Here is a 17,818-nt window from a genome sequence, read left to right as displayed (position 1 = left end):
GTGATCAAAGCTCTCCTATTGAAAATGTATCCGCTTTGCGGTTAAGCGGTTTGGACGGCAGCCAACTCGTTCCTGGAAAGCTCTCTCGAGGATTTCTCTATTGAAGTCAATGAGCCCATTGACTTTCAATGGGAAACCGCCGCTCTCCCTCTCGGACGCCATCTGCTGGTCTTCTCAGGAACAGGACTCCACAGCAAGATTCACCATTAGAAAGCATTGAGCCCTAATGGCGGCCTATGGGAACCTGCAAAATGGTGCCTGAAAAGGCGGGAAAGTTACACAAAGGGCTATAATCACTTTACAACTATTAACACTTGTGCTCCCGGATGGATCCCAGTGTGTGTGTGCTGCAGACCAGATGTTACAATAAAACAGGGGAAACAGGGGAATACACATTTACATGTCATAACAGGGGTTAAATCACCGTTCTGGGTCTTAGCCCAGTTGACCCTTTGTCTCCCGGGTGAGGTCAGGGGATGGCCAAATGGGGTGTAACCCCTTTAATCCCAGGCCACCCCCTTTCTCCCTCTACACTGCCAACCACCCACCCAGTCAGTCACTGCCTCCCTCCCATCCAGTCAATTTCTCCCTACCACCCACCCAGTCACTGCCTCCCTCCCTCCCACCCACCCACCACCTCCCTCCCACCCACCCACCCAGTCACAGCCTCCCACCCACCCAGTCACTGCCGCCCTCCCACCCACCCAGTCACTACCAAAGTCACTGTCAAAGTCACTGCCTCCCACCCAGTCACTGTCTCCCTCCCACCCAAGTCACTGCCTGAAGTCACTGCCTCCCTTAGTCACTGCCTCCCACCCAAAGTCAATGCCTCCCACCCACCCAGTCACTGCCTCCCAAACCCAGTCACTGCCTCCCAAAGTCACTGCCTTTCACCCACCCAGTCACTGACTCCCACTCAGAAGGGGGGGTGGGGAAATCACTAGCCTACCACCCGCCCCCAGCGAGCCACCGCCGCTGAGCTCTGAAGGGGGGGGGCAGGATTACAACCCTCACACCCGCCCCCCCCAGTGAGTCGCTGCTGCCTACCTGTTAAAGGGGGGGGGGGAGTCCCAACCTTCCCGCCCGCCCCGCCAGTGACCCGCCGCCGCTGAGCTCTGAAGGGGGGGGGGGGGCAGGGGAATTAGACATGTGAAGGGGGGGGCCAGACCGGCCCGTGACCAAGGGGGGGGAATTGGAGCTGTGAAGAGGGGGGGGCAGAGCTGGTAAAGGGAGGGGATCGGACATGTGAACGCGGTGGGGGGGGGGGGGAACGCAACTCTGAAGGGGGGAGCAGAGGGAGAGGGGGAGTGGGAAAATTAATATCCCGGGCATCGTCGGGTATGTCTTCTAGTTAGGGATAAAGAAAAACAGCTTATGTAGCTTTTTTATGAACTTTTAAGGCGAGAGTTTTGGCTATGTTCCACTCTTTCCAAGTAGGAAAGAAAATTACTACACTAGCCAGTTTTAAAGAAAACGGTGCATATAGATTAATTAGATTCAGATTTGGATTCCATCACAAAAAATGGCCCTAGATTTGTTTTCAAAAAAGCCAAGACATTGGCCACTTCAGTGTCCAGAAGTTTATTTCAATCATGTCCCCCCAGTTCAAAGGGACATATACCTATAGGATTTCACAAATGTGGATTGTGCAAGTGGTGCCCATTTGCTGTTCCCACTAAGAGAATACACACAGTGCAACCCAAAGATAGACATAAAATTAGATCTTTTATTAATTGCAATAGCAGCTATGTTATATATGTCATCATATGTGGGTGCAAGAAGAGATATGTCGGTCGCACTATTAGACCACTTAAAGTGCGCATTTCTGAACATGCGAGGCTTATTCGGAAAAAAGATATCACACATCCAGTGCCTAGGCACTTTTCTGAGTGCCCACAAGGAGGTATATCTAACTTTAAATTCATTGGCATTGAACATGTCCCCGCTAACATTAGAGGTGGAGATAGAATTCAACTTCTCAATAGGAGAGAAATGTATTGGATTTTCTCTCTCAAAACATGGTATCCAAATGGTTTAAACGTGGACTGGGAATTGCAACACTTTTTGTAGTATAACTTTTTATGATTTCTTGATTATATCATTTTTTATATAGTTTTGATTATGTTACCCCCCCTCCCCCCCACCTCCCCTCCCCCCCTCCCCCCCACCTCCCCTCCCCCTCACCTCCCCCCTCCCCACCCCCCCCTTGTTTTTTTTTTCTTCTTTATTTATTTCTAATTAGGTTATATACTTTATTATATTTATTTACATCTGTTTCATCCTCTGTCCTATATTTATTTCAACAAATATCATATAGTATTGTATTCGTTTTGATTTACTTATTTATTGAGTCTGGATATGCCACATTGTTTTTATTTTGTATATTAGTTGCAGAGTGCTAGTAGGTTTAGTATGCATATTTCTATTTGTACTCATTTAACCTATGCCATATTTCTGCAATTTGTGTGTGTTTTTTTAACCCTTTTATGTCTTGTTATTGTATTCCCTGTGTGACGTGTTTGTTGAGGCACCTGCTGATCATTGTTTGGTCGCAGGTGTTTTCGATCAGACATCTCATATTAGGGCAGCTTGTGCACTGGTGGATCACTCTTTGAAAAAGGCCCCACGGGCTGAAACGCGTAAGAGGATCTGCCAGACTTTTTTACCCTGATGTTTGAATAAATCGTGTGCTTCATCACCATTGCCTGCTGCGGTTTCATTTTGGACTGCGCGCCGTTCCTGCCTCCCACGGGGGGAGTGTCTTCATGCATATAGATTAACTCTAGAGAAAAATGCTGTCCAGGACATAGAGTGCATGTAACAGATAGCAGACATTATTATAGGAGGGTTAGCCGCTGTTCATATGTTCAGCATTTTCAAAGCATACAAAATAATGCCTTTGTTGTTTGACTAAATCCCAGAGAATTTAGCGGAAACCAGATATGTCTCTACAAATCTAATCAACCATGAAAATAGTGATCAATTTCAAGCCATAGAACATGTGACTCTGAATAAATGAAGCTGTGACATACAGTATATACACGCCTCATTCTATTAATCACCTGGCACAGGCAAAATGGTACAGAGATGAAAAACAAACTATGGTCAATAATATTTGCTCTGGGAGTAAAAATTGGCTTCTTCCAGAGGGATTAATAATTGCACATTTAGTACTTCTCAGAAAGACCAAAAATTTAACGGTTTGAAAAATGAACTAGGTGGTTTTCCAGCTAGTGATAATTTATAAATGGTTTATTGGATTGCAAAATAATCTACTTTATTTCATGACAAATTACTGTAGGTTACACCTGGGGTGCGCAAACTTATTGAGCTGCGCCCCCCTGCCCGGGAGCTGCAGCGTTCACGCCCCCTCTCCAATGACTCGGCGTCAAACGACGCCGCGGGTCATGTGACGTCACGTAACCCCACCGCGTCAACTGACGCGTGTTGCCATGGCGACACATCGCCGAAGATTCGGCTGGCAGGAAGTGAGTTACAGAGGCCTCACGCATCCCCCGGCATTTAATTTAAATGGCCTGGGGAAGAGCACACCCCCCATGAAATTCTTCCACCCCCCCCTGGTGCGCCCCCCCCCCCCCAGTTTGCACACCGCTGGGTTACACGACTCCCAACACCCCCAAATATTAATATGAGAACATGTTACATGTAAAAATACATTTTTTTTTGCAGTAAACTGAAATTTGATGTTGTTAGAGGAGTTCTTATTGGATCCTTGTAATTCCAAAGGGAAAAAAACAGTGGAAGAAAAATGAAAGATTCTTTTTTTTAAATTAAAACTTACTGGTCCAATAGTAGAGAGAATTTCACTGAAGAGGGAACAATAATCATTTTCGTGTTGGTTAATATTCCGTCCACTAGATCTTTTGCAACATCCTCTGGTTTCATAACAGGCCATAATCTGAAAACAAAAAAGATACGTCTCCTATTGTTGCATAACTATGACATTGACATGACTTTCACTTCTGGCTATGTAAAATATTATTGACAGTATATCCACAGGCGTGTCTCATTTATTACTCCTTGATACCTACAGTACACAATTAACATAGGCATCACTGCTGCAGAGTCAGAAGTTATATCTCTTATTATGAGTTTTCAAAAAGCAGTGATAGGTTGGTATTCACTAAACTCTTTAGACTTGAATAGCAGTTACTGCAAGATCGTGGACCAATACCCCTTATTGGAACTTTTTGTAAATCTCCTTTGTAGTTAATTAGAAGTATCAGAGCAAAATGTGATGCAAATTGCTGCATTTTCATCCTGCGTCTCTTGGCGTTAATGTATCAAGTTCTTTGCTCCAAGTTTTGCGCCCCCTTACAATTTGGGGAGTGTAAATAGGAGCAGTTAGGGAGGCTTTAAATGATTCACACATTATAATGAGATGTATCAAACTCTGAGTTTCTGCGTGTCATGTTTGTATCTTGTATTTGTGCAAAATAAATCCGCCAGGTCTGAGGCGGCATACATTTTTCTGGCTAAGAATTTGCGTCATACTGTACGTTTATCGCAAATGCAAGCAGAGAATGGAGCAATGCGTCAACACAAACTTCTATTTGCACTTTCTTCTTTACATTGATACATCTCCCTCCATATGTTTGTATCCTGTGCATAATCTGTATTGTTCATGATATATAATCATGATATTATAGCAGTGTTTTAATAGCGTGAAAAATTACACTGATGTATGTATGTATGTATGTCTTTATTTGTATAGCGCCATAAAATGTACATAGCGCTTCACAGTAGTAATACATGTCATATAAATAACAAATATAAATAACACATCATGGGAATAAGTGCTTCAGACATACTGTAAAAGTAACATTAAGGAAGGAGTCCCTGCTCCGAGGAGCTTACAATCTAATTGGTAGGTAGGGAGAACGTACAGAGACAGTAGGAGGGAATACTAGTATGTGCGTCTGCAGGAGGCCAAGCTTTGTGTCATGTGTCCATGATTATCCAGTGCTACTCATATGCTTCTTTAAGCAGATGTGTCTTAAGGTGGGTCTTAAAGGTGGATAGCGAGGGGGCTAGTCGGGTATTGAGGGGAAGAGCATTCCAGAGGTGTGGGGCAGAAAGTGAGAAAGGTTTAAGGCGGGAGAGAGCTTTAGATACAAAGGGGGTAGAAAGAAGACATCCTTGAGAAGAACGCAAGAGTCGTGATGGTGCATAGCGAGAAATTAGGGCGGAGATGTAATGAGGGGCAGAAGAATGTAAAGCTTTAAAAGTGAGCAGTAGAATTGAGTGTGAGATACGCGATTTAATCGGAAGCCAGGAGAGGGATTTCAGCAGGGGAGACGCTGAGACAGATTTAGGAAAGAGTAGAGTGATTCTGGCAGCAGTGTTTAGGATAGATTGTAGGGGAGACAGGTGAGAGGTAGGAAGGCCGGACAGCAGGAGGTTGCAGTAATCGAGACGTGAGAGAATGAGGGCCTGAGTCAGAGTTTTAGCAGTTGAGTAACAGAGGAAAGGGCGTATCTTTGTGATATTGCGGAGGAAAAAGCGACAACTTTTAGAAACGTTTTGAATATGAGAGGAGAATGAGAGAGAGGAATCAAGTGTGACCCCTAGGCAGCGTGCTTGGGCTACTGGGTGAATGATCGTATTTCCAATAGCAATGTGGAAGGATGTAGTAGGGCCAGGTTTGGGAGGTAGTATAAGGAGCTCTGTTTTTGCCATGTTAAGTTTCAGTCGGCGGATGGCCATCCAGGATGATATTCCAGAGAGGCATTCAGAAACTTTGGTCTGTATAGCAGGTGTAAGGTCAGGGGTTGAAAGGTAAATTTGTGTGTCGTCGGCATAGAGGTGATATTTAAACCCAAAAGATGTGATTAGGTCACCTAGAGAGAGTGTGTAGAGAGAAAAGAGAAGGGGTCCCAGGACAGAGCCCTGGGGTACCCCCACAGAGAGATCAATAGAGGAGGAGGAGGTGTTAGCAAAAGAGACACTGAAGGTACGATGGGAGAGGTAAGAGGAGATCCAGGATAAAGCTTTGTTCCGAATACCAAGAGTATGGAGAATGTGAAGGAGAAGAAGGTGGTCCACGTTGTCGAATGCTGAAGAGAGGTCGAGTAATATGAGCAGAGTGTAATGACCTCTGTCTTTGGCAGCGTGGAGGTCGTCAGTTATTTTAGTGAGGGCTGTTTCAGTAGAGTGAGCAGTGCGGAAGCCAGATTGTAGAGGGTCTAGTACAGAATAGGTGTTGAGAAAGTGTAGCAATCGAGAGAATACAAGACGTTCAAGGAGTTTGGAGGCAAAAGACAGGAGGGAGACAGGTCGATAGTTAGAAGGACAGGTAGGGTCAAGCTTGCTGTTTTTGAGTAATGGTATAACGGTTGCATGCTTGAAGGATGAAGGAAAGGTACCAGAGTAGAGGGAAGAGTTAAAGATCTGTGTGAGCATAGGGATTATAGAAGGAGCAAGAGGTTTTAGGAGATGGGAGGGAATGGGGTCAAGTGGGCAAGTGGTAGAGGGCGAAGAGGAGATCAGCAGTGATACATCCTCCTCCGAGATAGCAGAAAAAGAGTCAAGAAAGACAGGAGGAGAGTTGGGAAGCATTGTGGGATGGGAGGAGGCAACAGATGGGATGTTCTGCCGTATGGACTCCACCTTTTTCTTAAAAAAGTCAGCAAAGTCCTGAGGTGAGATGGATGAAGAAGATTAGGCAGCTGAGGGTGGTCTGAGTAGAGAGTCAAAGACAGAAAAGAGACGGCGTGGGTTAGACTTGTGTGTGTTGATTAGTGATGAAAAGTAGGTTTGTTTAGCCTGAAAGAGGGCAGAGTTGAAACAGGATAGCATAAATTTGTAGTGAATGAAGTCTGCGTTCGTATGAGATTTCCTCCAGAGGCGTTCAGAGGAACGAGTGGAGGAACGCAGCATGCGTGTGTGGAAGTTTAGCCAGGGTCTGGGGTTAGAAGGGCGAGGACGGCAGAGAGAAAGATGTCTATATACTGTCTCAGTACATAATCTTATTATTAATCATAAGTATAATGAATTACGATTGTATTTTTGTTTTTAGTGAAAGAGTGGAACTGAAGCACATAATACAGAAAGGAAAAAAAAATCGAATTGATGGGACTTTTTCTGGGATACACATGGAGCAAAGTTTTAGGTTGCCCCAGAATTCCACGGTTTTTGCCTTGATACATATACCTCATATGCCCCAAATGGTTGCTAATGCCAAAACAGAGCACTTTCCCTTTAACGGTAAAGAGAAAATAATATGTAACATGTGAATGAACCTTATTGATCTTTAACCTAAAACATTTTCTCAACCCTTAGTAAGCCAGCGGTGGGCAACAGGTGGACCAGAAACCGCAGGCTGCAAGGACTGCATGATGCGTTGCTGGCCCCCTCGTGCAGCAAAGGGGTTAAGGACGACATGTGGCCCCTTGGAAACTGAACAAGAAAATGTCAGATTAAAGCCAATTTGTTGTTTGGGTAATCTGGTGCTGTACCTTTGCATCAGTTTTTGCCCTAGTTTGGCAGATAGGAGACTTTGATAAATGACATTATTAGAGTCAGCTAGGATACGTACTATTAATTAAAGTATCCTGGCTGCAAAACGGAATAACAAACTCTGCAACGAAAAGTGCCAATGCCAAAGAAAACCCCCATTGCAAGTATTTTCTTCCGCAACTGTTTTGGTGAAGTTTTATAACTGAGATTTTCAAAAGAAAAAAACGTTCATATCTCATTACCTCTGTATGACATGTATATGCTTCTTTCTGTCACTATTACTGTATATATTTACATTTGCACTGCATTTGCACTGCATTGCTGGGGTGCCTTAGGCTCATTGTTAATAACAGTTCACTGCTGAAAGCAACTTTTACTCTGCATTAGAGACCCACAGGAGGCAGTTTGAGTTTAATTTGGAGAAAGAGTGTTAAGCTATTTCCAGTATACAAAGGCATACAGGGGTTGAAAACGTAAGATTCTGTGGAAAGGTTAAACAGTCTGCTATCATTAATCTTTTGTGAAGTTGGCCACCAGTGCCAAGATAAGGAAAACAAACTGTTTGTGCTCAGCAGATCTAGGCTCTAGGCTCATACAAAGTAAATATTAATGCTGCAGAAATTTTTATTTTATAGAGTGCTTTTCTCCCACTGGGCTTCAAGAACTTCCCAATTACAATATAGCACCCAGTGCATAGAAATGTACAGGCTCAGACAGTCCCTGCCCTGACAAGCTTGCAATCTACAATATGTTTGGTGCCTGAGGCGCAAGGGGGAGAGACAGTGACTTGTCCAAGGTCACAAGGAGCTGACACCGGGAATGGATCCACGCTCCCCTTCTTCAAGATCAGCGTCACTGCTTACAGAGTCCGTTTCTTCACTCATTGAACAACTCTTTTAGCCCAAAAATAACATTAAAGTTGCATTATTGAAAGTTGATATTTGTCTTTTTTGTTTGTCTTTATATGGCCTCCAACAATCAGGTAAAAACAAAGGGAGAAATGTATCAGAGTCCCCTGACTGCGAAACAGGGGCAGCAAAATTGCACCAAATTGACCACGGACAAACATCTCTATCAAAACCAATGTCATTTTCTTCTTTGATTAATCGGTGCAGTTTTTTAGCCACAGTTTTTTAGCTTGGAGACTTTGATAATTGACCTCTATATTGCTGCAGATTTTACATTGATATGTGTCCTTCAATGCAATACTCTATTTCCCATCTCAAAAGTGTTTCAATGTTGGGCGATTCACAACCTGATACTTAGTCTTGTCACGTACACATACTATCAAAAGAAATCCCCATGATATTGGAAACAGTAGCTGAAACTGTGATAAAACAATTCTACAAAGCATTTTGCAACAATATTGCAAAATACGTATTTATTCTGTGATAAATTACAATATTTTTCTGTATTTCTGAAAACACACATATTGCAACACTGAAGCGAGGGGACATTTCTCAAGCCCTTTTTTTGCATTTGTCCCAAAGAAAAAAAAATAGCAACTGGTTTATTAAAGAAACCAATCCTTTAAAATAGTTTTTTTTTTTCATTTTATTAAATCTGTTTCCCTTATTGAAAAAAATGAATAAAAACTGGAGCAACCTTTTCATAGTGAGCCAGATCAAAGCTTGACTCATTGGTAATTTCTAGAAAAACAATACCATAGCACTGTAAAACTTCTGCTGTAAATGCTATATAAAATGTCAGTGGAGCATGTTCATAGCCTTGCTCAGTGTTAGGGATCTCTGGATAAGCTGCTGGAGCTCATCACCCTGTCGAGTTATTTATATTCCCATCCTGGAAAATAGTCAAACCAATAAATAGCTTAAGGATCCTTGAGCATTCTTCATTTTTGTGAACTCAGCTGTTCTGTGCACTTTAAAAACTAGATAACAGCAGAGAAAACAAGTTACATAGGCATGGGAAACTGGGAGATTAAAGTGGTCTAAAAAATGTATGGGGATCATTCATCAAAGTCTCCTAGATGCAAAACTAACTGATGTCAAATATTGCACCAGACTTGTAAAACACAGGGCCACCACTCTCTCCTCTCCCTTCTACTGTTGGCACCAGGATCCAAATTCTGCCTGACAGGAGAGGGGTGAGATGGAGGAGGGAGCTGGGGAGTCCCCAAACCAGCGCATGACCGCACAGCAGCTCAGCCCAAGGTAGGGCGGGGGGAGGTGTGTGTAGCTGGGGGAAGTCTTACCTTATGCGGAAGAGCCTTCAGCAGTGTCTTATCATGGCGACATAGTGCATTGCCATGACAATGTGACATTGTAACGCCATGACATCATGATGATGTGACACTTTGCCATGACAATGTGATGTTGTTGTGCTGTGATGGCATTACGCTGCAGCAGGAGGGCACCTGTCGGCATGTCGCCTTGGGCCCTGCCAAAGGTAAGCCTGGCCCTACCACAGGGGCCTATTTACTAATGTCTCTCGGCTGTAAAACTGGATCAAAAACAGGGCAACATAGTGCCAAACTAGCACTAAATTATATATATATATATATATATATATATATATATATATATACTATATTGATCAAAGATATACCTTATCTGATCTGCAGTCTATATGTACTGATAACCCCCAGTGTTGCAGCCAGGAGACATTGGTAAATATCCCTCAAACTCCTAATGGTTTTAATGGGATTGTTTTTTCCTTGGTAAACTTGGCACCATTTTGTTTGCAGCCGGGAGACTTTAATAAACAGACCCCCTACACAGCGAGCAGAGACCTCTATAAAATGTGTACCTCGGTTCCTTTGCAGGTTTTCCTATCACACGCACAAACAGTTTCGGTTAGAAATGTGTGAGGTGTGAATCCGGTGCCGCTTGGTCCTCAAAATGTTTCTCGATTCCTTTGTCAGTGGTGTTCACAGAATGTTGCCAGAGACACATTTTGTTGCTAGTTTCCACAAGGGTCACCAATATTACCCAACAATGCTGTATTTAAAGGACTACGTGGCTGTTAAGAAGAACGCGTGCATACAGTTTGTGTTCCCCTTACTCAGACACCAAAATGATGGTCTAAGCTCAACTGGGCAGGGATTCGTGCCTGCATAATTATATGTACAGTGCTGTCAGTATTGTATAATAATAACTAGCACGTTTTGACTCAATATGAAATGATTTATTGGTGAGTGGCCAATTCTTTCCTCTAAGGAAACTGATGGAGTATCCAACCTAATGGATGAGTGGATAATATACTGACATGTTCGACACTTGAACAGGTACTTTTGTCACCTTATACTTGCCTTGTACTTGGATTTTGGACAAATCCAGTGTTCACAAACACAGGGCACAAACACGAGGTTTTTATGCCGTCCTTCCCCAGGGCTGCAAGTTCTGCTGTCAGACTCTTGTGGAAGCCAACTGCACCAAATTTAGTGGCACTGCAAACAAAAATAACGAATTAACTATTTGTCTAGAAGCAATAAAAGCCTTTAACCTCCTTATTTGCTCTGTACCTTATTTCAGACTGTTCCTGTACTGAACCCGTAGGGATCAATTTACTAAAATCTTCCAACTGCAAAAGTGGGGCAAAAAAAGAGAACTAGATTTGTCAAAGAAAAGCATTTCCATTCAAATGAATGGGATGTTTTTCCATGATAAGTTTGATGCACAATATTTACACCAGTTTAGCAGCCGATGAAAATAGCCCTATGGTGGTATAAATGTGGATGACTATTTATTACTTTTTAAACAGCTCTCTGTGAGTAGGTTTACTGGCCATGCACTTCTTTAACCCGGGATGTGCATGCATGCATAAGTTTATTTTCAGCAATTTCCCTGGCAGGTCTTGAACTCTGGTCCTTAATCCTAGCCAGGAGTTTTCCTGCTAGACTGCTACTGGCGTGCTGCGAATCTCACGGCCATCAGAGTTCTGGGCTTGAGTATGGGTCAAGATTAGACCAAATTGCCCTGAAGTCTTGGAATCAGTTGAGATCTGGGGAGGGGCGGGCTTAAAACCTGGGAAGGAGGAGCCACTAACCTCCACCAGCTGGAACAGCTGAGAATGGGTTAACAAAACACAGAACCCCAGCAAGCTCTTTTTTGGAAACCCCTGAGCCCCCACAAAATATATATATGTATATGTGTCAAAATGGAGTGCTATTGAGCGTGGAATATGTATACAACAGACGACAGAGAAGCCCAATGCTACATCCAGCTGGTGGAGGTTAGTGGCTCCTCCTTCCCAGGTTTTAAGCCCGCCCCTCCCCACTTCCCTAGTTTGCAAGTTCCTCATTCTGCTGGACATAGACCCACTGTGGTCTTTCTCCCTCCTAATAGAGGTAAATGAGAATTTTAATCCTAATAGAGGTATATTAGTATTTTATCTGGTAGTGTTAGGACTTGCGAACAGGTGTCTGCCTTGACGTGGCTCGCAAGCTTACAACGCTTTGGCCAAAGGGTTAAACTAAATGACCCTATTTCAAGAGAATATATAAGTATTTTACTGTGTATTTCTGTCATGTTGGATGTAGCATTGGGCTTCTCTGTCGTCTGTTGTATACATATGCCACGCTCAATAGCACTCCATTTTGACACATATACATATATATATTTTGTGGGGGCTCAGGGGTTTCCAAAAAGAGCTTGCTGGTGTTGTGTTAGATTTGTTGGCACCCTGCCAAGTTTTTCAGCCAATCAGCTTTCAGTTCTCATTCATAAAGAGTGAGATCAGCTCTTAGACAGGGGAGGTGATTGGACAGAACACACCAGCAAGGCACTGACTCCTCCCGCACACTGCCTGCAGAGAGCTCTGCACAGGAGAGTGAGGGGAAAGGTTTGTGTGTCTTTTGTGTGTTTTGTGGGTGTAAAGGGGGACAGCAAAGTTTTTTTATTGGTGTGTGTGTGTCTTCTGTTGGTGTATGTTTTGTGGGGGTGTTTGTGTGTGTTGTGGTGTAGAGGGGCCTGCAGTGTTTGTGTGTGTGTGTGTGTGTGTGTGTATGTGTGTGTGTGTGTGTCAGGGGGTGTAGAGGGTGGAGGAGGGCTGCAGTGTGTTTTGGTGTGTGTGTATCTGCAGTTTTGTGGGTTTACAGGGGTGTGTGTTTGTGGGTGTAGAGGGGGGGCTGTTGTGTGTTGTGTGTGTGTGTTTTGTGAGTGTAGAGGTTGGAGGAGGGCAGCAGTGTGTTTTGTTGGTGTAGAGGAGGGGGGCTTCAGAGTGTGTAGGGGAGACTGCAGATTGTGTTTGTGTATATAGAGGGGTGGTTGCAGAGTGTTTGTGTGTATAGAGGGGGGGTCTGCAGTGTGTGTGTATATATAAAGTACTGTGTGTATGTACAATATCCTCTTAATAAACTTACAGTAAAAACATAAGAATGTAGACAATCATGCTGTTAAAAATCAATATGACTACAAAAGTGTCTATCTTTTTTCTGGAAAAAAAAAACGCCTACATTTACCCTATAATAGTATAATAATCACCTCAGAACAGGGCATTTCTGGCCAATAATGCTTTGCTGGGTTAAAGTCCCTCGGCTTTGCCTCGGGCCTTCAACTCTTCCAGCCAGGGAATTATTGGCCAGTAATGCCCTGTTCTTGGGGGATTATTACTTAAATATGTAATTCTACTCTCTAAATGCCTGATTGCCTGCAGCAGTCCCTTACCTTCAGCCAACCCTATATAAGACCTCCCCTTCCTGCTCACAGTTGCCTGTTTATTGTAATGTTCCCAGTATTCAAGGTCACTGTCACTTCGCAGTAACTGTTTTCTTTGCTGTGTTCCAGACACTGATCGGACCTTAATACGCTTGCCTCTTTCTAGCCTTGATCTCTTTCTGTTACAGAGCACTGCTCGCTGTCTACCACCAGCTTGTTGCTGACCATCCTTTGCCTGCCACCAGCCCGGACCTCTGCTTCGTTCCTGACCATTGGTACCCGCCGGATAGCTTGTTCCAGGCACTGGACTCCAGCCTGCAGTCGCTTCCCATGACACATAGGGATCCATGTTAAAATGGATAAGAAACACAGAGTGACGCACTGTGAGTGCTCATTTGCATGTCATTACCCAATTTCCCTGGCTGCTGTATAAGCATTGAATGCAAAGAGATAATGGGGAAAGGCAGGGTTGTGGACCTATCTGAGACATGAATCTGCTCAGAAGTGGTATTTTTATTTGCTATTTGTTAGAGAAAATGCCCCAAAAGTTCACTCAAACTTTGTAGGCAAATAAAGGTCTAAAAACAATTGCAGTGACATTGTTTATATTCACAGCTGAGATACCTGGGAAATATGCTAATTTAAATATGGTATATGTATATTCAACTGATGAAGTGGTTCACCAACGAAACACATAGGGTTCCTCCACTCGTTCCTCTGAACGCCTCTCGAGGAAGTCTCACACTCTCGCAGACTTCCTTCACTACAAATTTATGCTATCCTGTTTCAACTCTGCCCTCTCGCAAGCTAAACAAGCCTACTTTTCTGCACTAATCAACATGCACAAGTCTAACCCATGCCGACTGTTCTCTGTCTTTGATACTCTACTCAAACCACCCTCAGCTGCCTCTCCTTCCTCCATCTCCGCTCAGGACTTTGCTGACTATGTTAAGGAAAAGGTGGAATCCATACGGCAGAACATCCCCTCTGTTTCTTCCTCCCATCCTACGCCTCTTCCTAACTCTCCTCCTGCCTTCCTTGGCTCTTTTTCCACTGTCTCAGAAGAGGATGTGTTGCTGTTGATCGCCTCTTCTCCCTCTACCACTTGCCCTCTTGACACCATTCCCTCCCATCTCCTAAAACCTCTAGCTCCTACTATAATCCCTACGCTCACACATTTTTAACTCCTCCCTCTGCTCTGGAACCTTTCCATCCTCCTTCAAACATGCAACAGTCATACCATTACTCAAAAACAGCAAGCTTGACCCTACCAGTCTTTCTAACTATCGACCTGTCTCCCTCCTGCCTTTTGCCTCTAAACTCCTTGAACGTCTTGTATTCTCTCGCTTGCTCCATTTTCTCAACACCTATTCTCTCCTAGACCCTCTACAATCTGGCTTCCGCACTGCTCACTCCACCGAAACAGCCCTCACTAAAATAACTGACGACCTCCATGCTGCCAAAGACAGAGGTCATTACACTCTGCTCATATTACTCGACCTCTCAGCAGCATTTGACACAGTGGACCACCCTTTTCTCCTCCACATTCTCCATACTCTAGGTATTCGGAACAAAGCTCTATCCTGGATCTCATCCTACCTCTCCCATCGTACTTTTAGTGTCTCTTCTGCTAACACCTCCTCCTCTATTGATCTCTCTGTGGGGGTACCCCAGAGCTCTGTCCTGGGACCTCTTCTCTTTTCTCTGTACACACTCTCTCTAGGTGACCTAATAACATCTTTTGGGTTTAATTATCACCTCTATGCCGACGACACACAAATATACTTTTCAACACCTGACCTTACACCTGCTGTACAAAACAAAGTTTCTGAATGTCTCTCTGCTATATCATCCTGGATGGCCCTCCACCGCCTTAAGCTCAACATGGCTAAAACAGAGCTCCTCATACTTCCTCCCAAACCTGGCCCTACTACCTCCTTCCACATTACAGTTGGAACTACAATCATTCACCCAGTAGCCCAAGCACGCTGCCGAGGGGTCACACTCGACTCCTCTCTCACATTCGCCCCTCACATTCAAAACATTTCTAAAACTTGTCGCTTTTTCCTCCGCAATATAACAAAGATACGCCCTTTCCTCTGTTGCTCGACTGCTAAAACTCTGACTCAGGCCCTCATTCTCTCCTGTCTTGATTACTGTAACCTCCTGCTGTCCGGCCTTCCTGCCTCTCACCTGTCTCCCCTACAATCTATCCTAAATGCTGCTGCCAGAATCACTCTACTCTTTCCTAGAGCTGTCTCAGCATCTCCCCTCATGAAATCCCTCTCCTGGCTTCCGATCAAATCCCGCATCTCACACTCCATTCTTCTCCTCACTTTTAAAGCTTTACATTCTTCTGCCCCTCCTTACATCTCAGCCCTAATTTCTCGTTATGCACCATCCAGACTCTTGCGTTCTTCTCAAGGATGTCTTCTTTCTACCCCCTTTGTATCTAAAGCCCTCTCCCGCCTTAAACCTTTTTCACTGACTGCCCCACACCTCTGGAATGCCCTTCCCCTCAGTACCCGACTAGAACCCTCTCTATCCACCTTAAGACACACTTGCTTAAAGAAGCATATGAATAGCACTGTGGATATTCTCAGCACGATACATAAAGCTTGGCCCCCTGCAGACGCACTTACCAGAACTCCCTCCTACTGTCTCTGTACGTTCTACCTACCTACCAATTAGACTGTTAGTTCCTCGGGGCAGGGACTCCTCTTCCGAAATTTTACTTTTATGTCTAAAGCACTTATTCCCATGATCTGTTATTTATATTATCTGTTATTTATTTGATTACCACATGTATTACTACTGTGAAGCGCTATGTACATTAATGGCGCTATATAAATAAAGACATACAATACAATCCTGCATGCAAGTAACATTCAATCAGCTGTAATATCGCTCGTCCTCAGAGGCTTCCGTAAATTGTGATGTCAGACCCTGAGAACTACCGAGCTGTGGAGAGTCGGTCGCTGGTGGAGTCAGACGTGAGCAACACACGGAGCTGTTATTTCCAATAGACTTGCTTCTCTATATGCTCTTTTTACATTGATGACATGTACAATTTATTGTGAGTTTGGATGAATTTTAAATATATAGGCATGGATGGTCCAGCTCAACAAAATGATGGAGGTATAGTTGTAGGGTGGTGCTAGGTAAAATCTAAATAATTACAACATATAGGGGTGAGGAAAAACAGTTAGATCTTTTGTGCTGCACCCTTTAAATGCCCATTAGTATCAATGAAAAATGTGTATAAATTCAAATTAATTTTTCTAACAAATATATCAAATACATTTGTATTGTCGAACTAGATAAAAACAATTAAAAGTGAGGCGAGTGTACTCAGCATAATACTTTCAATTATTGAGTGAGTGAGAGAGAGACAGAGAGAGAGACAGAGAGAGAGACAGAGTGAGAGACAGAGATAGACTCTGTTTATATAAAATAGTTCCTTAGCTCATAAAGCTCTTAATCTTGAAAAGATGGGGTTCTCTAATTATATGGTAACCTGATTTCCTCACCCTCTCACAATTCTCACCTGTTATAATCTGTGGTTGCATTATTCATAGCATTTATCTGCGGGAGCAGTGAGAATTGTCTCACACATTTTTAACATAGGCAATTAACCTGTAGCCAGAACATTTCTTATTGGCCCCTTTAGCAGAGCGACAGGGGTAGAGTTCAGTGCTCATGACTTCTAGTCAGGATAATGATCAAATGCATAAAAAATATTTAAAGGACAAACAATTATTAAAATGTAACATGTAATATCAACAATTTAACTCAACAAAAACCCTTGTGGGTCAATAGCCGGAAAGGTATTTCTCAGCCAGAAATGTTTTGTTAGATACAGAACTTGGAACTCAAGGTCCTTAGCCTATAGGGAAAATCGTAATTATATATACAAGACGCTGGATGAAAGTTCTCTAAGAGTGACATTAAATACTTTTTTAATACTTATATTAGTGTCATTCATTTGGAACTGTATCTATTAGCTGCCTTAAATGACAGATCTAGTAGAAATGATTTAAAGAGAGACCACTTTCAAAGTGCAACACTAACATGTAGCACCAGAATTAGTGCTAGAAAAATTACCCTGTAAATCTATAGTCAAAAAGTTATTCTTCAGCCAGATGAGTTTTCTTAAGCACAAAGTATAGAGCTTTCGGCTCCTAGTTTATAGTAGAGATCTTAGTTGTATATGCACATAACTGAAAAAGAGAGAGTTCTCTAAGTGCAACTTTAGATACGTTTATAGCACTTTTGTTCAGTATATAGTATGTATCATTAATCTATAACCATATCTATAGCTGTCTATATCTAGTTTGTTTAATCGAATTCTCAAAAAAAGAGTAAACAGTTTGAAGTTATAGGATGTTTAGTGAAAGGAGTTTGTTGTTCACACCCCTCATTGATGCACAAAGTAGTTCTATCTCCCCGTTAAAAAAACAGATGGGGGGCGCGAACGCAGCGTCGACGAGCATTCTAAGGTAGCTCAATGGACTCCGCTACGATTGTGGACAACATAAACCTCAAAACTGGCTAAAATTGCCCAAAAACAACTCCCGCCTGCCAGCGGAACCTACAGGATGCCCCCCCCCCCTCACGAAGGATCGCAAGCCAGCGACCCCCTCAGTGTTCCGGTACCTCCAAAAAGCTACTTCCCCGGTTCCTGAAAATCAAGATTGGCATGTATAGGAGCAGGAACAGTCACA

General features: G+C 43.3%; 1 protein-coding gene across 1 annotated transcript in view; it reads right to left on the bottom strand.

Annotated features, from left to right (window-relative positions):
• The window catches only part of LOC142497736 (17-beta-hydroxysteroid dehydrogenase 13-like), a 70,768-nt gene that overhangs the window by 26,265 nt on the left and 26,685 nt on the right, over positions 1–17,818 (bottom strand). Inside the window, exons 5-6 of the mRNA XM_075605983.1 lie at positions 10,748–10,885; positions 3,803–3,919 (exon numbers count right to left, since the gene is read on the bottom strand). Coding sequence (XP_075462098.1) covers positions 3,803–3,919; positions 10,748–10,885 — 255 coding nt within the window. The remainder of the gene's footprint in view (positions 1–3,802; positions 3,920–10,747; positions 10,886–17,818) is intronic.

Source organism: Ascaphus truei, chromosome 1 (assembly GCF_040206685.1).
Source record: "Ascaphus truei isolate aAscTru1 chromosome 1, aAscTru1.hap1, whole genome shotgun sequence".
NCBI classification, from domain to species: domain Eukaryota; kingdom Metazoa; phylum Chordata; class Amphibia; order Anura; family Ascaphidae; genus Ascaphus; species Ascaphus truei.
Note: the sequence above shows the minus strand (reverse complement) of the source record. Positions and strands in the feature narration are given on the sequence as shown.